The 24,870-nt window shown below is 45.0% G+C and overlaps 1 protein-coding gene across 1 annotated transcript in view; it reads right to left on the bottom strand.

The window, feature by feature from the left end:
• LOC116979621 (urea transporter 2-like) overlaps positions 1 to 24,870 on the bottom strand; it is a 77,510-nt gene that overhangs the window by 7,006 nt on the left and 45,634 nt on the right. The window contains exon 8 of the mRNA XM_033031237.1: positions 7,421 to 7,470. Coding sequence (XP_032887128.1) covers positions 7,421 to 7,470 — 50 coding nt within the window. The remainder of the gene's footprint in view (positions 1 to 7,420; positions 7,471 to 24,870) is intronic.

A 24,870-nucleotide genomic window follows, 5' to 3' on the forward strand; every position in this document is an offset into this window, starting at 1 on the left:
ATTAGTGCGCAAAATTAGAGCACATGGTATTTGGGGTAGGGTATTGACATGGATAGAGAACTGATTGGCAGGCAGGAAGCAAAGAGTAGGAATTAGCGGATCCTTTTCAGAATGGCAGGCAGTGACTAGTGGGGCGCCACAAGGCTCAGTGCTTGGACCCCAGTTATTTACAATATATATTAATGATTTAGACGAGGGAATTAAATGTAACATCTCCAAGTTTGCAGATGACACAAAGCTGTGTGGCACTGTGAGCTTCGAGGAGAATGCTAAGAGGCTGCAGGGTGACTTGGATAAGTTGGGTGAGTGGGCAGATGCATGGCAGATGCAGTATAATGTGAATACATGTGAGGTTATCCACTTTGGTGGCAAGAACAAGAAGGCAGATTATTATCTGAATGGTGTCAGATTAGGAAAAGAGAGGTGCATCAGTTACTGAAAGTAAGCATGCAGGTACAGCAGGCAGTGAAGAAATAAAATGGCATGTTGGTCTTCATAGCGAGAGGATTTGAGTATTTGAGGAAAAATATTTTCACTCAGAGGGTTGTAAAGCGGTGGAATTCTCTGCCACAGAGGGCAGTGGAGGACATTTCATTAGATGGTTTCAAGAGAGAGTTAGATTTAACTCTTCGGGCTTAAGGAATCAAGGGATATGGGGAAAAAGCAGAAACGGGATACTGATTTTGGATGATCAGCCATGATCATATTGAATGGCGGTGTTGGCTCGAAGGGCCGAATGGCCTACTTCTGCATCTATTTTCTAAGTTTCTACGTTTCTATTGCAAATAGCTGCAAGACTAATAGGGTTTTCATTGTAGGAGATTTTACGTGTTCTAATATAGACTGGGGCTGCCATAGTTCCAAATGTTTACAGGGGATCAAATTGTCAAATATGTTCAGGAAAGTTTTCTTAGACAATATGTAGAGAGCCTAATGGGGCTTTCTCACGGGGCGACTTGACGCAAGAGGTAACCAGGGTTGAACATCGTGGGAACCTCGTACGATAACCGTACGGCATTCGTGGACCACCGTGGACCACCGTGGCGCTAACGGCAGGTACTCGTGTAACTTGTTGACTCGGGAGAAAATTCAAGCAAGCTTGAATTTCTCCAAGAGTGACTTGTACACTTGTGGTTGAACATTGAAACATTATATGGACGTAGTGGCCAGTGCGATATCCGTAATAACTCTTGCGTTTACCGTGGGAACTCTTGCGAACGGTGAACCCGGAAGCTGGACAGAGGGGACAGAAGGTGAGTAAAAAAGGTGGTCTCAATATCGCCAATGGAACATGTGTCCATCGAGGACGTCCCACCTCATTGTCATTGTTGGAGAATCTTTTTCACTGGAACACTTGCAGAGATGGCTCCCAGAAAAGCTCAAAGAAAGGGGGTAAAGCATGTCAGAAAGGTTTTTGCCATGCAGGAGAATGAGGAGAAGACGCAGCAAGAGAGACAGGTGGAGAGGCAACAGGAGATGCCACATATAACACTGCCTGTGGGCTCCTTGGAGCAGGGAGAGGGTGAGCAAGGTGGATTTCAGATTGCCTCCCCAGTAGCCGTTGTAGGAATAGCCTCAACAGATGCGTATATAAAGGGAAGATGGCAGAAGGTAAGGCCATATAACTTCACCAGGGAACAAGAGGGGGAACTTGTAGAATGGTACCAATTCAACAAAATTCTTTACGATAAATCCAGAGAGGATTACAGAAACAGGGAGAAAAAACGGAACCTGCTGGAGACGAAGGCTGCGGAGTGCTCATGTGAGTATATATAACGATATATTAGTACATCAACAGGACAACCATTTAATGTTATCCATGATTTAAAAACATACATTGCTATTGATGTAAAAGTGCTGTTTTTGCAGTTAACTTAAACTTCTCTTATAAGTGTGTCTGTGCCCTGCAGCTGCAAAGTAAAAAAGTCGCAGACAGCTTTTACACGCTCTGTGTTTGAAGTTGGAATCATGTCTCCAAAAGCCATAAAATAAATTATGCATGAGGGCAGGCAATTTCCTCTTCGCACAGCACATTAAGCAGTTTATCATATTGTCCAAATAGAGGTCTCCATTGAAAGATGGGCTTCACCCAGTGAGACTTCCTCTTAATTCTCTTTTTAATTAATCTCACCCTTCTGCCTTCACGCAAGCGTCCTCGATTCACATAGAGGGCTGCTGCATACAGCGCGTCAATGAAAAGCACCACCATCCAGTACTCGAAACTACTTAGTACAGGCATGTCTCCAAATGAGCCAATTCAACCAAGGGAGGATATTTATAGTGTGTGAAAAAAAAAGTGACATCATTTGTGCCACGTGATGATTTAACAACACTTCACAGTTCATAATGTTCATTCAAGATTTAACGGGAAAGCTCGGGAGACGGACAAGTCACTCGCACAAATAACAGAAATGCCGAGTACCCGTGGGAACTCTTTATCTACCCCCCGTTATATCATGTGATATCGTGCTAGACCACGACCACTTCACTCTGGTTACATCTTGCGTCAAGTCGCCCCGTGAGAAAGCCCCATTACAAGGGAGAGGGTAAAGCTTGAGCTACTCTTAGGAACTTGGGAAGGGCAAGTGACTGAAGTGACAGTGGGCAAGCTGTTTGTGCCTGTTGTCAATTTTAAATTAGCTTTAGATTATTTATGGATAACAAAAGGACAGACCCACAAGTTAAAGTTCTGAATTGGGGCAAGGCCAACCGATGGTATTAGACAGGAACTCACTAAAGTTGATGAGAATCGTTTTTTCCAGAAAGAGGGATGACTGGAAAGTAGGATACTTTTAAAAGTGTGATGTTGAGAGTTGAAGGCTTGCATATTCCTGTTAGCATGAAGGGCAAGGCAGGTGAGAGTAAGAAATGATGAGTAAAATTAAAGCTCTCGTCCGTTAATAGAAGGAAGCATGGGCCATGGTAAGCAGCTGGGGGCAAGTGTATCCCTGGAAAAGTGCAGGGATCTGAGGAGCATATTTAAGTAGGAAATCCAGAGATCAAAAAGTGGGCAGGAAAGATTAAGGAGAATCAAAAAAAAAAAATGAGAAGGATATAAGGGAAAGAGGATAACTAGAGAGCGAATAGGTTCCCTCAGAAACCAAAACAATCATCGGCGTGCAAAGTTGCAGGAGATGGGCAAGGTCCCTAATGAGTATTTCTCATCCGTTTTTACAGGAAGAAGCACATGAACTCTAGGGAACTTGGGACAGTTTATATACTGTAGATATTTTGATAACAATCTATATTGCAGTTGAGGAGGTGCTCGGTATCCGAAGGAGTATGAAGGTTGATAATCTCCTGAGCCTGATCAGATATATCCAAGATCACTATGGGAAGCAAGAGAAGAAATTGCTGGCTGAGATGTATGATTCATCGTTAGACACAGATGAGACACAGATGAGATGCCGGATGACTGGAAGATGACTAATGTCGCGTCTCTATTTAAGAAAGGCTGCAAGGAAAAGCCTGGGATCTATAGACCAGTGACCTGAACATATGTGGTAGGTATGTTATTTTTTGGACTGGAGGCCTGTGACCAGTGGTGTGCCTCATGGATCAGTGCTGGGGCTAGTGTTTGTGATTTATTAAAGCAGGTAGTATTGTAGAAAGTGAAGATGGTTATGAAGAATTACAGCAGAATCTTAATCAGCTGGGCAAGTGGGCTGAGGAATGGTTAATGGAGCTTAATGCAGATAAGTTTGAGGTATTATATTTTGGGAAGTCAACCCAAGGCAGAAGCTTCACACTGAATGGTGGGGCCCTGGAGAAAGCTGTAGAGCAGGGGATCTTAGGAGTGCAGGTACATTGTCCCCTGAATGGGGGGTCATATGTAGATAGGGTGGTAAAGAAGGCTTTTTGTGCATTGTTTATGTAACAAGCTGCCAGAGGAGCATTTAAGGCAGGTACCATAATAATATTTAAGAGACACTTGGACAGGAACTTGAATAGCAAAAGGTTAATAGGGATATGGGATGTGCATGGGCAAACTAGGCTAGTTTAGATATGACATCTTGGTCAGCATGGAAAGTTGTATTGAAGGGCCAATTTCTGTGCTGTATGACTGTCATTATAGTCAGCGAGCAGAGAGATAGAACATCTATAGAGTGGTGCTGCAAAAACAACCTCTTCCTCAATGTCAACAAGACCTAGTAACTACTCAATGACTTCAGAAATGGGAAGTTGGGAGACCACACGCTATTTTTAATTGGTGGATCAGCATATTCCTGGACCTTAACATCTCAAATCACCTGTCCTAGACCTGGCATGTGAGGTGTAATTGCGAAGAAAGCATCTCTTCTTTCTTAAAGTTTAAAGAGATCTGGCATGTCACCAAAAACATGAACAAACTTCTGCCGATGCACTGTAGAAAATATCCTGACTGGTTGCACAATGGCCTGATTCAGCATTTCCAATGCAGAAGAAGGCAAGAGGCAGCAGAGAGACCTGTCTAGTGGGTGAGTGGGCAGATGCATGGCAGATGCAGTATAATACGGATAAATGTGAGTTTATCCACTTTGGTGGCAAGAACAGGAAGGCAGTTTATTATCTGAATGGTGTCAGATTAGGAATAAGGGGAGGTGCAACAAGACCTGGGTGTTCACTGAAAGTAAGCATAGCAGGCAGTGAAGAAAGCTAATGGCATGTTGGCCTTTATTGCGAGAGGTTTTGAGTTTAGGAGCAAGGAGGTCCTACTGCAGTTGTACAGGGCCATCGTGAGACTGCACCTGGAGAATTGTGTGCAATATTGGTCTCCTAATTTGAGGAAGGATATTATTGCTATTGAAGGAGTGCTGCGTAGGTTCACCAGATTAATTCCCAGGATGGCGGGACTGACATATGATGAAAGAATGGGTCGATTGAGCTTGTATTCACTGGAATTAGAAGGATGTGAGGGGATCTTATAGAAACATATAAACTTCTCAAAGGATTGGACAGGCTTGATGCAGGAAACATGTTCTCGATGTTGGGGGAATCCTGAACCAGGGGTCACAGTTTAAGATTAAGGTGTAGGCCATTTAGGACTGAGATGAGGAAAAACGTTTTCATCCTGAGAGTCGAGAATCTGTGGAATTCTCTGCCACAGAAGGCAGTGGAGGCCAATTCACTGGATGTTTTCAAGAGGGGGTTAGATTTAGCTCTCAGGGCTAAAGGAATCAAGGGATATGGGGAAAATGCAGGAATGGGGTACTGATTTTAGATGATCAGCCATGATCAGATTGAATGGCGGTGCTGACTCGAAGGCCTACTCCTGTACCTATTTTTTCTCTGTTTCTATGTTTCTATCACAGACACAGCCCTCCCCATCATCAAAAGTATCTAATATGAAGTGCTGCCTCATGAAGGTGGCATATTTCAACAAGGATCCCCACCATCTGGGCAATACACTCTATTCACTGCTGTCATTTGGCAGAAGGTACACCTGAGGTCCCACACTACCATGTTCAGGAACAGTTACTTTCTCGACTCAAACCCCATAAATCTATATGTACCTCAACATTGTGAACATTGACGACTGCCTATTGCACTACCATGGACTTGTTTTTTTTACTATTAGTGTTTTGCTCTAATTTATTTTTTTTGTGTAGGCTTTTTTTCTTTTTACGGTCTTGCAGAATTTCTATGTGTAATTTATATGTAATTTTCTGTGTGTTTGCCTGAGTCTATGTGTCTGTGAAGCTACTGCATGCAATTTCTTCATTGTACCTCTACCTCACCGTATTTGTGCATGTGACAATAAATGCGCTAAGACTTGATTGACTTGGATGTCTTCTAGTCTAATCTGCCTCTGATATGGAGAATGGTCAATAGCAGAAAACCTATCTATACATGCCCCTTATGATTTTATATACCCTCCTTAACTTCCACCCCTCCTGGAAATACATACCTCTCCTTTCCAAACTATTTTCATAATGGAAATGCTACATGCCAGGCAACATCCTAGTGAATCTTTTCTGCACCTTTTCCTGATTTATAACATCCTTCCTATTATGTGGTAACTAATGGTAATGTCTGAGAAACATTTTTTATAATTGGAGCATAATCCCCCTGCTCTTGTCTTCAGTGTCCCAGCTAATGAAGGCTAGTATACCATTTGCCTTCTGAATCACGTTAACTACCTTCACTGCCAGCTTCAAAGATCTTTCTGGACATGGTAGCAGGGTAGGAAGCATCCAAAGAAATTCCATGAGAACAGCCGGGAATCCCCGTGAGAAAAGAGATGAACAGAAGGTGGCAGCAGACACCCGCACAAAGATTACCAGTCATCGCCATACACTGTTTTCTCCCCAAATCTCACAAAATAAGCTGTTTACTTTTTCAAAGTACAAAATCCATACTTAGTCACAACAAATGAATAATTATATATTTTTAAATTCCTATATTTCAATATTAATTTTCTATCAGAAGATCCATGACTTTTCCTTTCACTGATAAAACAGAACTAGTAAAATAATGATCATTTTTCTTGTAGATATATTATGGTGCACAGGGTCTTGGGTTTTAGTGGACAGTAACTCATATTATCTGATAATTGGGGTCAACATATATTTAACCTGCTCCAACACATCCTCCGAAATAATTCTGAACACTGGTGGCCCAAACAAAGCTTTTCACTGTTCCTTGGTACACGTGACAATAATAAACTTAAACGTAAACTTAAGGGGCTGTCCCAATTGGGCGACCTAATTGGCGAGTTTAGAAGAGTTTGAAAAAATGACATGTTGAAGATCTCCTTTGACTATGTTGAAGATCAGCTACAACTAGCTACAACTAACTTCGGGAAAATTGGACACTGAATGGTGGAGAGTGAAGCCAACCTCCTTCGCCCTCCTTCAACCTCCCTTTGACCTCCCTTTGACTATGATGAAGACTATCTACGACCCTTCGACTACCTTAGACTAACCTTGATTATCTACAACCAACATGCCGACCTACATCGACCTACTACAACTAAACCTACGAGTAAAAAAAGTATCGATTTTTTCCATGACAATCTTTTTTTATTTGCGGGCATTTTTTAACATATTGAAAAAAACTCTGCGACCTAGCTGAGGCCTCGAGTATGCGGAGACCACTCTCGAGCATGAAGGAGAGTTACGAAGACCTCCTACGACCTCGTGTCGACCATGCTGTGAGTATGAGTCAAGGGCAAACTCGCCGGAACTCGCGGATTAGGTCGCCCAAGTGGGACAGGCCCTTTACCAAGAGATTCTTTATAGCCCTTTCCAGATTGTCTGCTGCGTTTCCTTTAAGCTTCGGAAACACCTTGCATTATTCTGAGTTTATGAAAGCCACCACATAAATGCAAGTTGGCTCTTTGAATAACTAAACCTGTGAATTTAGTTAATGATATTGATCCATGGGTTGAGTTTTAAAGGAGAATGCATAAAAATTGTAATAATTGAGGATGATCACTTACCACAGACATTATATTCATGAGTGCTTCTCCTAAGTAAGCACAGAAAATTGCTTTTGGGAAAAAGAAGGAAAGATTAGTAAATATTAGAAAGATTAATTACTTTTATTTCATAAAATTAGAACACATACTTGTCTAGTCTTAAGATTGAAATGCTTTACAGTTTATTTGAGATGTAGAATAAAAAGAATAGGTTTTTAAAGTGTGGAAGCAAAATGTATATTGTAACATGTTTAAATCTGTGATGATGCGGGGACAGTTGATGGTTAAGTGAAATGCGTGTTGTGGTGTCAGGTGGAAAAAATACCCTGTAATATTGAGAAATGTATTTGAAGGACATGAAGACAGAAATAGGGACTGCCATTGGGTTAAATAACCAGCAGAGCTAGGCAATGACAGTCTGACAGGGGAGGAATAGTCTGTACATTGAGAGGCTTTGCAACACAAGATTTTTAATGAGCAACTTTGTGAGGTGTGTCATGTACATATTAGAGATGAGACTATCAGAGAAATTAGTACCCTTAGGAATGAATGTTTCAACAGTGAAGTATGCGTATAATATTTTGGGGATTGAAGGAGATAGTCCAGAATCAGATGTGGGGTAGAAACATGGTCCTGTTTGAAGAGAGTACCAAGATGTGCAGTCTGATCTAATTGAAACGCAAATGATTCCAGGGAACATTGATAGTGTCGATGCTGGGTGACTGTTTCCCCCAACTGTGGGGTTCAGAGCAAGGAACCCAGTTACCTGAACTACACTTCCTCCCACCCTGCCTCTTGCGTAGACGCTATCCCTTATACTCAGTTTTACTGTTTCCATTGCATCTGTTCCCAAGATGAGACTTTCCATTCTAAGATGTGCGAGTTGTCCTCTTTCCTTAGTAAACATGGTTTCCCCCCTGCTGTCATATATGGATCCCTCACCCACATCTCCTTTCTGTCCCAAAGTCCTGCTTTCACTCCACTGACCCACACCTACCCCACCGGACGCCTCCCTCCGTCACCTTCAATATGATCCCACCATCAGTCACATCTTCCCATCCACACCCCTCTCTGCCTTCCACAGAGAGCAACCAGCTATGCCTGCCTTCCTCGGCAACTCCTTGGTTCACTCATACCTTCCCACCTAAACTACCTAATTCCCAGGTATTTTCCGCTTCAACTGCAGGAGATGTAACACCTATCCCTATACCTCCTCACTCACCTCCATCCAGGCACCCAGGCAGCACTTCCAGGTGAGACAGAACTTTAAATGCACTTTCACTAACCTCATCTACTGCATCTAGTATTCTCAATGTGGTCTCCAGTACATCAGCAAGACTAAGCTTAGACTTGGTGATTGTGTTGTCGAACACTTATGCCTGGTCTACCATGGCCTACTGGACCTCGTGGCTGCTAACCAATTTAACTCTGCTTCCTATTCCCACACTGAGCTTTCTGACCTGGACCTCCTCCATCTCAAGGAACAGCACCTCATACTCTGTTTGGGTATCTTACAACCTATTTCTCCACACCCTTCCCCTTCCCACCTATATTCTTTTCCCTAGTTTCACAATTCGCTACTTGTCAATCCTTTTGTCTTTTACCTCTGTAATTTCATCTCTGACCTTTGTTCAACCATCTGCCTATCAACCCCCCCCCCCCACCTGCATCCACGTATTGTCTTAAGAAGGGTCTCGACCCAAAACGTCACCCATCTCTTCTGTCCAGAGAAGCTGCCTGTCTCACTGAGTTACTCCAGCTTTTTGTGTCTATCTACGGTTTAAACCAGCATCTGCAGTTTCTTCCTACACACGCCAACTATTACTTGCCAGACTTTGTCCTGCCCCTCTACTCTTCCAGCTTTCTTCCCCCTTCCCACCTCCCACAATCAGTCTGAAGAAGGGTCCTGACAAAAAACAGTCCCGACCCGCTGTGTTACTCCAGCATTTTTGCCTGTCCTGACCTAAGACATCACCTATCCACGTTCTCCAGAGATGCTGCCTGATGTGCTGCTACTCCAGAACTTTGTGTCTTTTTTTGTAAACCAGCATCTGCAGTTCCTTGTTTCTTCATGATCGGTACATTGGTGACTCACTCAGCCTGAGGTAAGGTTACTGGTGTGCACTAAATTGTTCTTGTAAGACTAATAACAGTTGTCTGCCAATTGGAAAATTATCTGTTTATTCTTCTGCTGCTTAATCTCCTTTAAGCAATTACGAATGTATTATCACAAACATGATGAGTGCATTGTTTTTGCAACCACCTTTAATGTGGTTTATTCAGCATTTTATGAAATGCCTACTGAAAATCTAAAGCATTTAAATGCTTTGAGAAATTAAATTAGATTTTTCAATTGCCATTTTGGATTTATAAAATCATGTTTGCAGCAGTTATTCACATTGTGTGTTCAATTATCATTTTAATAATGGACCGACACTTTCCAGACAACAGAAATCAAACTAACTAGCCTGTTCTACCTCTCTTTCATATATCACTTTTGAAACAGTCTTTCACCAGTAAAAAATCACTTGCTTCCACTCCATTTCTGTGAAGTATGTGATGGTTTATAGGCATTATATGGGACTGGCAGACTTTGCTGCAAATGGTATGTAAGGCAGGTTGTATATATATACAATATATCTACATCTCTGCGGCCATCACCAGAATGTAGGCCAATAAATTCCCATATAACTTTTTTTTTGCAAGGCATGACTTGGTCTTGTCACAAGACCTCTTGTCAACACCTTAATCCAGGCATTGGATTTGTTAGATTATGTCACCAGCCCCGCCAAGCAACGACTGTTAAATTGACCACAACCCTATCCTCTCTTATTTTTCTATTCAGCCTGACCACAAAACAAAATAGCAACACAGGTGTTGAAACAAGAAAATCATGGTTAAAAGTCTCAATGAACTCTTATGGATATATTCCCTGACAATATGGTAACCTCCAACTAATGGAATGTTTACAAGGTCTTGAGCTCCTTGAAGTCCACCATGATTAGCAACTGTGAGTAAACTCTTGGCTGCTTTACCAGAAAACAGTACAAATTATTTAGTGGCAATGACCAGCAGAACAAAGAGCTAATTAGTTGGAAATGCAATGCATGATTTCATTCCTTAGCCTTACTCAAATTACTGTATGATCTTGATATTTGTCTTTAGATTTAGAAATTTCCCCTCGGTTGAAACTCCATCCACACTTCCAAGCAGCGCATTTGGAAAGCAGTGACAGGATCGGTCAAAGTCTGCATGGATTTATGAAGGGGAAATCATGCCTGACTGATCTTCTGAATTTTTTTGAGGATGCAACAAGTAGAATGGATAAGGAAGAGCCAGTGGATTGGGTGTATCTGGACTTTCAAAAAGCATTTGACAAGGTCCCACACAAGAGATTAGTGTGCAAAATTAGAGCACATGGTATTGGGGGTAGGGTATTGACATGGACAGAGAACCGGTTGACAGACAGGATGCAAAGAGTAGGAATTAACGGGTCCTTTTCAGAAAGGCAGGCAGTGACTAGTGGGTGGGCAAGGCTCGGGTGCTGCGACCTCAGTTATTTACAAAATATATTAACGATTTAGACGAGGGAATAAAATGTGACATCTCCAATTTTGCGAATGACACAAAGCTGGGTGGCAGTGCGAGGCTGCAGGGTGACTTGGATAGGTTGGCTGAGGTGGCAGATGCATGGCAAATGCAGTATAATGTGGATAAATGTGAGGTTATCCACTTTGGTGGCAAAAACAGGAAGGCAGATTATTATCTGGTGTCAGATTAGGAAAGTCATAGTAGGTCATAATAGGCCGGTGACCTTAACATCTTTCGTTGGTAAATTACTGGAGAGTATTCTAATGGATAGGATGTACAGGCATTTGGATGGGCAAGGGCTGATTAGGGATGGTCAGCATGGTTTTGCATGTGAGAGGTCGTGTGTCACAAATCTGATTGATTTTTTTGAAGACGTGAGCAAAAAGGTTGATGAGGGCAGAGCTGTACATGTTGTGTACATTGACTTCAGTAAGGCGTTCGACAAAGTTCCGCATGGTAGGCTGCTCTGGAAGGTTAGATCACATGGGATCCAAAGAGAGATAGCTGAATGGATAGCAAATTGGCACCATGGAAGGCAGCAGAGGGTAATAGTGGAAGGTTGGTTCTCAGATTGGATGACTGTGACTAATGGTGTGCCTCAGGGTTCAGTGCTGAGTCCATTACTGTTGGTCATATACATCAATGATTTGGATGAGAACATATAGGGCAAGATTAGCAATTTTGCTGATGATATAAAAGTTGGTGGTTTTGCAGATAGTGAAGATGGTTGTGAATGATTGCAGCAGGATCTGGATCGATTGGGCAGGTCGGCAGAGGAATGGTTGATGGAATTTAATACAGAGAAGTGTGAGATGTTGCATTTTGGGACGTCGAACAATGGCAGGACATACACAGTAAATAGTAGGCCTCTGGGTAGTGTTGTAGAGCAGAGGGATCTAGGAGTACAGGTGCATGGTTCCTTGAAGGTCGAGTCACAGGTAATAAGGTGGTCAAAAAGGCTTTGGCCTTCATCAGTCAGAGTATTAAGCATAGACGTTGGGAGGTTATGTGCAGTTGTATAAGACGTTGGTGAGTGCATTAAAATATTGTGTTCAGTTCTGGGCACCATGTTAAAGGAAAGATATTAGAGTTAGAGTTTCCTTTATTGTCATTCAAACAATAGTTTGAACGAAATTGCGTACCTTGCAGTCATGAGAAAAAAAAGCAACAGAACACACAATGAACACAGTTTAACGCAAACATCCATCACAGTGAATCTCCAGGCACATCCTCACTGTGATGGAAGACAAAAAGTCTTAAAGTCAAGCTTGAAAGGGTTCAGAAAAGATTTCCGAGGATGTTGCCAGGATTAGAGAGTATGAGCTCTAGGGAGAGGTTGAGGAGGCTGGGTCTCTATTCCATGGAACGCAGGAGGATGAGGGAAGATCTTATAGAGGTATACAAAATCATGCGAGGAATAGATCGAGTAGATGCACGGAGTACTTTGCCCAGAGTAGGGGAATCGAGGACCAGAGGACATAGGTTCAAGGTGAAGGGGAAAATATTTAATAGGAATCCGAGGGGTGACATTTTCACACAAAGGGTGGTGGGTGTATGGAACAAGCTGCCAAAGGAGGTAGTTGAGGCTGGGACTATCCCATCATTTAAGAAACGGTTAGATAGGTACATGGATAGGACAGGTTTGGAGGGATATGGACCAAACCCAAATAAGTGGGACTAGTGTTGCTGGGACATTGTTGGCTGGTATGGGCGAGTTGGGCCAAAGGGCCTGTTTCCACACTATCACTCTATGACTCAATGACTATGACTAGTAATAAATGTGGGCCCAGCACAATATTCACATCCAGTGATTTAATAAAGACAAAAAAGTTGAGTAGAACTTTATTCACTGTTGTTGCCTGTGTGGCGGTCCCTGGGGGTTAGGCCACTCCTTGGGTCATCCCCCTCGGCTCTTGAGGGACAGGGATGATTGTCTTCCCACGGGGTTTCCCAAGTCCTGCTCGGGGCTGTTCTGTGTGTTTGCGATGATTCATTAAACTGAACCTGCCAGGCGTCTGGCCTTTTCCTGACCGCATCCAGGCCACTACAACTGGTGACCCTGATGTTCATCACGAATCGTGATGGAAAACAACGTCGTTGCGCTGAAGCTCCCGACTTTGTGGACTGAAGAGCCAGATATCTGGTTCCAGCTGGCAGAGGCACAGTTTGCTCTGCGAGGGGTGATGGTAGATGAAACTAAGTACTTTTACGTGGTCAGCGCGTTTTGACCAGGCGACTGTGAGGCGGGTTAAACCTTACCTCAGCGCCCCCCTGTTAACTAACAAATATAGGGGCCTTAAGGACCTGCTTATCAGGAGATTTGGCCTTAGCGAGTCTGAGCGGGCAGCTCGGATTCTCCGAATGGACGGCCTAGGTGACTGCAGGCCGTCGGTGCTCCTGGAGGACTTGCTCACCCTTATGTGCGACCACCAGCCCTGTTTTTTATTTAAATATGCTTACCTGCAACAGCTCCCGCCTGACATCCACCTGCAGCTCACAACCGATTCTTTTGCTGACACGCAGGCGCTGGCCGAGCGCGCAGACCAGCTGTGTATGTCCCGTCAGCGTGACCTGGAAGTGCCGGTCGTCCTTCCCGCGGCGTTGGGAGGTGCGGAGCAGTTCGGGGCCGCTATCGAATGTGTCTCCGCTGCCCCCGGTCGACCTCCGCGGAGTAATCAGGCCGCCATCCGGCATTCCAGCGCAGGCACGTCTCTCCAGCATGGCCCGTCGGCAGTTCCATCCGATGCCAGCAAAGGTCGCTATGGTTCAGCCCAGCCAACTTCACCTGCTATTCCACCAGATGCCAGCAGAGGGGGTTGGTGCTATTATCACTGCCGCTGGAGAGCTGCAGCCAGGCAATGTCGCCCGCCCTGTGCGTTCCCGGGAAAGGCAGGGGTCGGTCGTCAGTGATTCCTTCGATGGCCGGCCATTATCATCGCGTCTTCGCCTGGGATCGCCGCACCGGGGGTCAGTTCCTCATCGACACAGGGGCGGAGGTGAGTGTGCTGTCTCCCTCCATCGCTGACATCCGTGCGGGCAAACGCGGCACCCTCCTCACCGCGGCGAACGGGAGTGCTATTCGCACCTACGGAGTTCGCACCATCTCCCTCAACTTTGGCCACAGCTGCTTTTCGTGGGAGTTTGTCATCGGCGACGTTTCCCAGCTGGGCGCCGACTTCCTTCGATCCCATTCAGTCCTCGTTGATGTCAAGTGGCGGTGCCTGGTGCACTCCGTCACGCTGGAGCCGGTCTTCTTCTGTGTTGGTGATCTGGTTGCACGCCCTGATGGCCCCCTGTCGTTCGTGGATGCAACTTTCGCGCACATCCTGGTGGATTTTCCGGACATCCTCGAATCCCACTTCTGCTCCTCTGCCCCCAAACACGGGGTGGAGCACCATATTCTCACTACTGGCTCGCCCGTGCACGCCCGGGCGTGTCGTCTCGCACCAGATAAGCTCCGTCTAGCTCTGGAGGAGTTTCGCCTGATGGAGGCGATGAGCATCGTGCGCCCTCCGATAGCCTATGGGCATCACCGTTCCTCATGGTTCCCAAAGCAGGAGGGGGCTAGCGCCTGTGTGGGGATTACCGTCGCCTGAATAATGCGACCGTCTCTGACAAGCACCCAGTCCTGCACATTCAGGACTTCAATGCCCATCTGGCCGGAGCATCGTTGTTCTCCAAGGTGGACCTCGTGCAAGGGTACAACCAGATTCCGGTCCACCCCGACGATATCCCTAAGACAGCCATTGAATTTTTGTGGATGCCGTTTGGGTTGAACGCCATGCAGGCCTTCCAGCGGCTTACAGACTGTGTGTGCCGTGGCCTGGCCTTTGTATTTGTGTACTTGGACGACATACTCATGGCCAGCCGCTCATGGGAGGAGCACTGCATTCACCTCCATCAGCTGAGTCAGCGCCTCAGTGATTATGGATTGGCTATCAACTCATCCAAGTGCCGTTTTGGGGTGACGACCATCGAATTCCTTGGCCACCGCTTAACTCCACAAGTGGTGGTGCCTCTGCTGGCCAGGGTGGAAGCTGTCCGCTGGTTACCCCGTCCGACCACAGTTAAGGGCCTCCAGGAATTCGTGGGGATGGTAGCGTTTTATCACCGTTTCTTGCTCGCGCCGGCCGCAATTATGCGCCCGCTTTTCCACCTGATCGCTGGTCATCGCAAGGAGGTTGAGTGGTCCGACGAAGCAGTTGCGGCGTTAGAGAGTCCTAAGGAGGCCCTGGCTGGGACCATGATGCTCGTCCATTCACGAGAGGATGCCCGACCATCCTCATAGTGGACGCTCCTGAGGTGGTGGTTGGGCGTGTGTTGGAGCAGCTCGTTGATGGATGCTGGCGGCCACTCGCCTTCATCAGCAGGCACCTCAGTGGTGCTCAGCGGCATTACAGCACTTTCGACCATGAGGTCCTTGCCCTGTATCTCGCCGTACGGCACTTTCGCTACTTTCTGGATGGGAGGCCTTTTACTGCATTTATGGATCACAAGCCGCTAACTTTCGCATTTGCCGAGGTTTCAGACCCGTGGTCTGCCCGGCAGCAGAGGCAGTTGGCGTACATGTCCGAGTACACCTGCTCCATCCGTTTCGTCGAGGGCAAGTATAACAGGGTGGTCAGAACTGTGGTCGGCCATGGCACGCCTCCGGGGCGTTCGCCTACACCACACGACGGTGTATCATCTGCAGGCGAACGGACTGGTGGAGCGGTTTCACCGTCAACTCAAGGATGCCACAGGCAAGGAAATCATTAAAATGTCAACTTAACCCCAAAGGAACACAAAGAGCTGGAGTAACTCAGCATGTCAGGCAGCATCACCGGAGAACATGGATAGGTGACGTTTCAGGTCAGAACCCTTCTTCAGCCTGATTGTGGAAAAGAAAGCTGAAAGAGAGGAGGGCCAGAACAACAGCCTCCTCTTGAATGTAACTAAAACTAAGGAGCTGATTGTAGGTATGTTACAAAACTTACCTTCAGCGGCGCTGCAGTTCTGTCACTGCTCGTGTGGCGACTTTGGCGCCTTTGAGAGGGGGGCAGGATTAATATGCTGTTTTTTCCCAGCCTGTTCAAATCGATTTTTGTCAGGCTGTTTAGCTGCTGAAGAATAATCGCACTGACATCGGTTTTATTAAGTTTTTTTTAAACTACACTGGATATTTTAATAGCAGGAGTAATTTAAAAATCAACTTCTAAAGCCGTCAACACCGACAACGGGGACGGATTTCACATACAGGACAAGTAAAGGAAAGCCGTTTATTTTGCATATAAACATGTTTCTTAGGATGCCTTTAATCAAAATTTTACGTTGCGAAAAGGTGACTTAGGACCCATACAAACCGGCAGTATTTTTCCTGCCGATATGGGGTTTAAATTCACCGCAACCGCAACATTCCAAACGATCGCGTTCCACAAAATCCCACTCGCAAGATGATTTAAATGGCCATTAATTTACGGGAATTAAACACTAAATTCCTTCCATTTGGCCTATAAATTCATGACAATGAGATTTTAAAATCATGTTATATTGTGAATTCTTGTGTGAATGTTATTTGGACACTTAAGCTATTTAAAAATGTTCTTAAGAAATTGATAGATGTTTAGATCTAGTAATTGAATGTTGTAATTAGCTACAATTAGGTAACTAACTAATTATATGCTTTAATTTCAGGTCATCCAAGTAAGATTGTTTCATATTTATTTCAGAATGCTTCAATCTATAATAACTGAAAATGTCATTCAGTTCTCTTAATTTTTAAGAAAGTTATGGGCTTTTGACTGTCCTTGATCACAGCTTTTGAGTTAAGTCAATGGAAAAGCAATAGGGAACAAGATGCTAATTTCCGAGTATGAAAATGGCCATAACTTTTTTAATACTGAAGATATGAAAGTGAATTAGGTGTCAAATTAAACTTCTTTTTATGCTTTATCTGATGGGATAAATTGCAGACTTGTTTTTTAAATCTCAACATTTTGTAACATTGCTACTGATTGTGGACTTTAGAAGGGCACAACAACCGAGGACGTACACGCCACTGGGGATAAATGGGACTACTGTGGATAGGGTGAGCAGCTTTGAATACCTGGGAGTCCAAATCACTGAGGATCTGACATGGACATCACACTGCCGCATTCGTGAGAAAGGCAAGGCATCGCCTTTCCCACCTCAGGAAGCTAAGGAAATTCAGAGTCTCTCTGAGGATCCTTCAATCCTTCTACTCTGGTGCAGTAGAAAGTATGCTGACTGGAAACAACTCGATCTGATTTGGCTACAGTTCTGCCCAGGACAGGAAGGCTCTACAGAGAGTAGCGCATTGGGCCGAACGCACCAGGGGAAATGCACTCCCCCCCCCCCCCCCCCTTGCAGGACCTATACACCAGGAGGTGCAGATCCAGAGCTAGCAAGATCATGAAGGACACCTACCACCCCAGCAACGGACTGTTCCAGCTGCTGCGGTCAGGCAAGCGCTTCCGCTGTCACGCTGCGAAAGCAGAGAGTATGAGACAAAGTTTCTTCCCACTGGCCATCAGGTCTGTAAACTCTGATCTCACCGGGGCATAATTACTGTTGTGTCTTTATTTAAAAAATGTAAATACTGGTTCTGTTCTGTTGTTCTGTTGTTTTTTCACAATCCCGCAGGCATTGCCACTTTCATTTCACTGTACATCTTGTATGCGTATGTGACAAATAAACTTGACTTGACTTGTACAACTGCAGTAGGACCACCTTGCTCCTAAACTCAAATCCTCTCGCTATGAAGCCCAACATGCCATTAGCTTTCTTCACTGCCTGCTGTACCTACATTCTTACTTTCAGTGACTGATGTACAAGCACACCCAGGTCTCGTTGCACCTCCCCTTCTTCTCTGACACCATTCAGATAATAATCTGCCTTCCTGTTCTTGTCACTAAAATGGATAACCTCACATTTATCCACATTATACTGCATCTGCCACACTTCTGCCCACTCACCCAACCTATCTAAGTCACCATGCAGCCTCATGGCATCCTCCTCTCTGCTTACACAGGCCCGTGCGAAGCTTTTCAAAAAGGGGGGTGGCATGACAGGATTACAAAAAACTTGATGTGAAATAATGTGCGCGCTACGCACATCACAAGCGCGAAGCGTGAAGTCCCTCGATGCCAGGGGTTTTAGATGCTTTCTGATGCATTCTGAGCCTTATTTTGGAGCATTTTTGCACCAAATTAATGACCAATATTTCAGAAATTAACAGGCATCTGAGAGATAGTTTTTTTCACACAAAGGGTGCTGGGTGTATGTAACGAGCTGCCAGAAGAGGTAGTTAAGGTTGGGACTATCCTAATGTTTAAGAAACATTTGGACACGTATATGGATAGGACAGATTTAGATGGATATGGGCCAAACGCGTGTGAGTGGGACTAGTTTAGATGGGACATGTTGGTCGGTGTGGGCAAGTTGGGCTGAAGGGCCTGTTTCCACACTGCATCATTCTATGACTAAAAAGTGAAGAAGGAAAATGCATGTAGATAAGTAGAGCAGATTTGAAAGAGGAGGGAAACGAAAAGGCAGAGAGAGGTTTATGGGTGGAAAGGAACATAGGAAAGGAGGGGGGAGAGTGGGCTTGGGCAGATGGGTAAAGGGAAAATAGTCACAAAGTGCTGGAGTAACTCAGTGGGTCAGGAAGCATCTGCGGAGAATATGAATAGGCGACATTTCACAGAGTGCTGGAGTAACTCAGCGGGTCAGGCAGCATCTCTGGAGAACATGGATAGGTGACATGTCACAGAGTGCTGGAGTAACTCAGTGAGTCAGGCAGCATCTCGGGAGAAAAGGTATAGATTATATTTCGGGTCAAGACGGTTCTTCAGTAATATTCATGATGTGACATGCATAGACATTCCTGAATGTTACCCAAACCGTCGTGAGCTACTTTGTTACGGTGCTTGCCCTCTCCTATAACGTCTCTGCTGCCTTGGGTGATGCAGGATAGGACACAAGCTTTGTGAAGCTGTTGCCGTCTGTCCCAGCCTGGTAAAAACCTGGATGGAGTGGATTTGGACAGGATGTTTCCACTAGTGGGAGAGTCTAGGACCAGTGGCCACAGCCTCAGAATTAAAAGACATTCCTTTAGGAAGGAGATGAGCAGGAATTTCTTAAGTCAGAGGGTGGTGAACTGTGGAATTAATTGTCACAGACAGCTATGGAGGTCAAATCAATGGACGTTTTTGAGGAGGAGATTGATAGATTCTTGATTGATACCGGTGTCAGAGGTAATGGGGAGAAGGCAGGAGAATGGGTTTGAGAGGGAAAAATAGAGTCATAGAGTGATACAGTGTGAAAACAGGCCCTTCGGCCCAGCATGTCTCATCTGCACTAGTCCCACGTGCCCACGTTTGATCCATATCCCTCCGAATCCATGTACCTGTCTAACTGTTTCTTAAATGTTGTGATAGTCCCTGCCTCAACTACCTCCTCTGGCAGCTTGTTCCATACACCTACCACCCTTTGTCTGAAAAACATACCCCTCTGATTCCTATTAAATCTTTTACCCTTCACCTTAAACATATGTCCTCTGCTCCTCGATTCACTTACTCTGGGCAAAAGACTCAACCATATCTATCCAAATCATGATTTCATACACCTCTATTAGATCATCACTCATCCTCTTGTACTCCATGAAATAGAGTCCCAGCCTACTCAACCTCTCCCTATAGCTCTGGCTCTCTAGTCCTGGCAACATCCTCGTAAATCTTCACTGTACCCTTTCCAGTTTGATGACATCTTTCCTATAACATGGTGCCCAGAACTGAATACAATACTCTGAATGCGGCCTCACCAACTTCTTATGCAACTGCAACATGACCTCCCAACTTCTATACTCAGCCTGATCCGCTGAGTTACTCCAGCACTCTGTGAAACGTCATAGAACAGGGCAAGATTAGCAAGTTTGCTGATGATACAGAAGTGAGTGGTTTTGCAGATAGTGAAGATGGTTGTGAAAGATTGCAGCAGGATCTGGATCAATTAGCCAGGTGGGCAGAGGAATGGTTGATGGTTGCATGGTTCCTTGAAGGTCGTGTCGCAGGTATATCAGGTGTCAAAAAGTATTTTGGCACTTTGGCCTTCATCAGTCAGAGTATTGAGTATAGAAGTTGGGAGATCTTTCCCTCTCAAACCCATTTTCCTGCCTTCTCCCCATTACCTCTGACACCCGTATCAATCAAGAATCTATCAATCTCCTCTGTGGGGGTGGCGGGGATGGCGTGGGCCCAGCGGGGGTCAGTGGGGGTGGCGTGGACCCAGCGGGGGTCAGTGGGGGTGGCGTGGGCCCAGCGGGGGTCAGCGGGGGTGGCGTGGGCCCAGTGGGGATCAGCGGCGGTGGCGTGGGCCCAGCGGGGTTCAGCAGGGGTGGCGTGGGCCCAGCGGGGGTGGCGTGGGCCCAGCGGGGGTCAGTGGGGGTGTCGTGGGCCCAGCGGGGGTCAGCGGGGGGTGGCGTGGGCCCAGCGGGGGTGGCGGGGGTGGTGTGGGCGGGAGATGGCTTGGGCCCCGGCGGAGGGGGTAGGTGAGGGGAGCGGGCCCCGCCGTAGTGGCGTCTGGTGTTGGGGTTACAGCTGGGTTCAGATTCAGCCACTCCCGCCCGGCGACGGGAGAACGGAGAACTGGCCGTTTCCAAGGTGGAAACGCTGATTTTTTTTTTCCCGATTTTTTTTTCCCTTACTCTGGGAAGGGGTGGTGGGGGTGGTGGGGTTGTGGAAAGGGGGGTGCGGTCGCACCCAAAGCACCCCCCCTTCGGACGGCCATGTTACACTGTCACCCAACTTTGTGTCATCCACAAATTTAGAGATGTTACATTTAATTCCCTCGTCTAAATTGTTAATATATATTGTAAACAACTGGGGTCCCAGCACCGAGCCTTGCGGCACCCCACTAGTCACTGCCTGCCATTCTAAAAAGGACCCGTTATTTCCTACTCTTTGCTTCCTGTCTGCCAACCAGTTCTCTATTATCCATGTCAATACCCTACCCCCAATACCATATGCTCTCATTTTGCACACTAATCTCTTGTGTGAGACCTTGTCAAAGGCTTTTTGAAAGTCCAGATACACCACATCCACTGGTTCTCCCTTATCCATTCTATTTGTTACGTCCTCAAAAATTTCCCCTTCATAAATCCATGCTGACTTTGGCCAATCACTGCTTTCCAAATGCGCTGCTATAACATCTTTAATAATCGACTCCAGCAACTTCCCCACTACCGATGTAAGGCTAACTGGTCAATAATTCCCCATTTTCTCTCTTCCTCCTTTCTTAAAAGGTGGAGTTACATTTGTTACCTTCCAGTCCACAGGAACTGATCCAGAGTCGAGAGAACATTGGAAAATGATCACCAATGCATCCACGATTTCTGAGGCCACCTCCTTGAGTACACTAGGATGCAGACCATCAGGTCCTGGGTATATATCTGCCTTCAGTCCCAACACTTTACCTAATACCATTTCCTGACTAATATGGATTCAGTTCCTCCCTCCCACTAAATCCTTGGTTCCCTAGTATTTCCGGGAGATTGTTTGCGTTTTTCTCTGTGACGACAGAACCAAAGTAATCGTTTAACTGTTCTGCCATTTCCTTGTTTCCCATTATAAATTAATCTGTCTCTGACTGTAAGGGACCTACATTCGTCTTCACTAATCTTTTCCTTTTAATATACCTAAAGAAACTTTTACAGTCTTTTACAGTCAGTTTTTATATTCCTCGCAAACTTTCTTTCATGCTCTTTTTTCCACCTCTTAATTATCTCCTCTGTCCTCATCTGTTGAGTAAATTTCTCCCAGTCCTCTAATTTTCCACTTCTTCTGGCCAATTTATATGCCTCTTCTTTGTATTTACCACTATCATTGACTTCCCTCGTTAGCCACGGTTGAGCCGCCTTCCCAGTTTTATTTTTTGGCCAGATAATTTCTGGAGTTCATCTTTAAATCCACTGCATCTCCACTATCAACACTTTAAGTATAATTTGCCAGTCTATCCTAGCCTATTCCCGTCTCTTACCTACAAAGTCTCCTTAATTCAAGTTCAGGACCCTCGTCTCGGAATTAACTGTGTCACTCTCCATCGTAATTCAGAATTCCACCATATTATAGTCACTGTTGCCCACGGGGCCTTGCACAAAAAGATCAATAACTAATCCTTCCTCATTACACAATACCCTATCTAGGATGGCCTGCCCTCTAGTCAGTTCCTCTACATATTGGTATAAAAACCCATCCCGTATACATTCCCGTACCGATTCTACAGCAACCAAGCTAAAGTCTCTCTTTACTATTGTATTAATTTCCTCTTTAACCAGCAATCCCACCTCATCTCCTCTTCCTTTCTGTCTATCCTTCTGAATATTGAATATGCCTGCATGTTTAGCTCCCAGCCTTGGTCACTCACACGGTGAGGTTACAGGCGAGTTTTTTTTTGATAAGCAGAAAATAGGACAAAGGCTAGAGATGAAAAGATAAAAGTTGAGAGATAAAGATAGAAGAGTCGCTAATTGTGAAGACAATTAGGAAGGAATGTAGGTGGAAGGAGGGAGAGGTGAAATGGGTACATCCAGGTGGGGCATAGGGAAAGAGGAGGGGGGAAAGGGTATGTAGTTGTCTATAATTGGAGAATGTAATGTTCATATCATTGGGTTGCAAGCTACGCTAGCAGAATATGGGGTGCTGTTCTTCCAGTTTGAGTGTTGCCTCACTGGCAATTGAGAGAAAGGTCAGTATGGGAATGGGAAGAAGAGTTAAAGTGGTTAGCAACCAGGAGATCCAGTAGGTCTTGTTGGACTGAGCGCAATTGTTCAGCGAGATGGTTGCCGAACCCTAAAGGGTAACTAGGAATATAACTAGGAATAGAATAGAAGGGCTGCAAGGAATAGAAACCCAGCCTACTAAACTTCTCCATATAGCTCACATCCTCTAGTCCTGAAAACATCCTTGTAAATATCTTCTGAACCCTTTCAAGCTTGACAATATCTTTCCTATACCATGGTGTGCAGAACTGAACACAATATTCTAAATGCAGTTTCACCAACGATTTATACAACTGCAACATGACCTCCCAACTTCTATACTCAATACTCTGACTGATGAAGGCCAAAGTCCTTCCTAATTGAACGTCCTTTAATTCAGAGGCTATGACGTCTAGTCCTAGACTCTTCCACTAGGGGAAACACCCTCTCCACATCCACTCAATCCAAGCCTTTCACTATTCTGTATATTTCATTCTTCTAAACTCCAGCGAGTACAGGCCCAGTGCCGGCAAACGCTCAGCATAAGTTAACCTACTCATTCCTGGGATCATTCTTGTAAACCGACTCTGGACCCTCTCCAGAGCCAGCACATCCGTCCTCAGATTTGGTGCACAAAATTGCTCACAATATTCCAAATGCGGACTTACCAGCGCCTTATAGAGCTTCAGCATCACATCCCTGTTTTTGTATACAAGCCCTCTTGAAATAAATATGAGCCTTGAGTTTGCTTTCTTTATTGCCGTTTGACTTGTAGATTAACATTTTAGGAATCCTGCACCAGCACTTCCAAGTCCCTTTGCACCTCCGATTTTTGGATTCTCTCCCCATTTAGAAAATAGTCTAATAGCTCTCCAAGATCTTCGGTTTCGTTCCACACTCCAAAGATGTACAGATTTGTTGGTTAATTGGCTGGGTATAAATGTAAAATTGGCCCTCGTGTGTTTAGGATAGTGTTAATGTGAGGGACCATTGGTTGGTGGGGACTTGGTCTGCTGAAGAGCCTGTTTCAGTGCTGTATCGCTAAATTAAACAAAACTAAACAATTACAGTAAATTGCAGCAAGTTCATGCTTGGCTGTCCAAAATCAGAAGGCAGCTGGGATAATAGCATCAGACAGCAAGTTCTGATCTTTGGCTCTTGTGTGCGAATCTTGAAATCCTAATAGCGAGGGAGGTTAATTCTGGCAGGTCAATGTGAACTGCTGGCAGTTTCTACTAAGTTTTAGCTTAACATTTCTCTGTTATCCTCCTTCAGTTCTCCCTCTCTCTCTTTCTTCCTAGCTGCATCATATCCTCATCACACTCATTCAGCTCTCTATATCAAGTCTCTATTTACATTAAACATCTCTCAACTCTGTAACATTTTCCCTCTCAACCCCATTTTCCTGCTTTCTCCTCAGAATTCTCTTTCAGAATCTCTCTGAAAACCCAGCAGATTCTGAGTGATTTCAACATTCTCATTCTCTGTTTTCATATGCTTGCCAACATCAGACAGCTCTCTCTAGTTCTTGCGATATGTATTTGAACCCAGGTCACTGGCGCTATGAAGCAGCAACGCTACATGCTGCACAACTGTGTGACTCATATTCAACACTTATACTCTAACAATCTTTTTCAGCTCCCACTCTCCATTAGCATACATATGGGAAATGAGTATCCTGGATGTGAAAAATACATGGGAGATCAGAGGAGGATGCATCAACATTGACCATATAAGCAATTGGAAAACACATGCTTAAAGAAATGTAATGTCCAGATATATAATGTAATGGGGCTATATCAGCATTACATAGAAACATAGAAAATAGGTGCAGGAGTAGGCCATTCGGCCCTTCGAGCCTGCACCGCCATTCAATATGATCATGGCTGATCATCCAACTCAGTATCCTGTACCTGCCTTCTCTCCATACCCCCTGATCCCCTTAGCCACAAGGGCCACATCTAACTCCCTCTTAAATATAGCCAATGAACTGGCCTCAACTACTTTCTGTGGCAGAGAATTCCACAGATTCACAGATGAAATTTTGTTTTTCTCATCTCGGTCCTAAAAGACTTAAACTGTGACCCCTTGTTCGGGACATCCCCAACATCGGGAACAATCTTCT

This window comes from Amblyraja radiata, chromosome 1 (assembly GCF_010909765.2).
Source record: "Amblyraja radiata isolate CabotCenter1 chromosome 1, sAmbRad1.1.pri, whole genome shotgun sequence".
NCBI lineage: Eukaryota > Metazoa > Chordata > Chondrichthyes > Rajiformes > Rajidae > Amblyraja > Amblyraja radiata.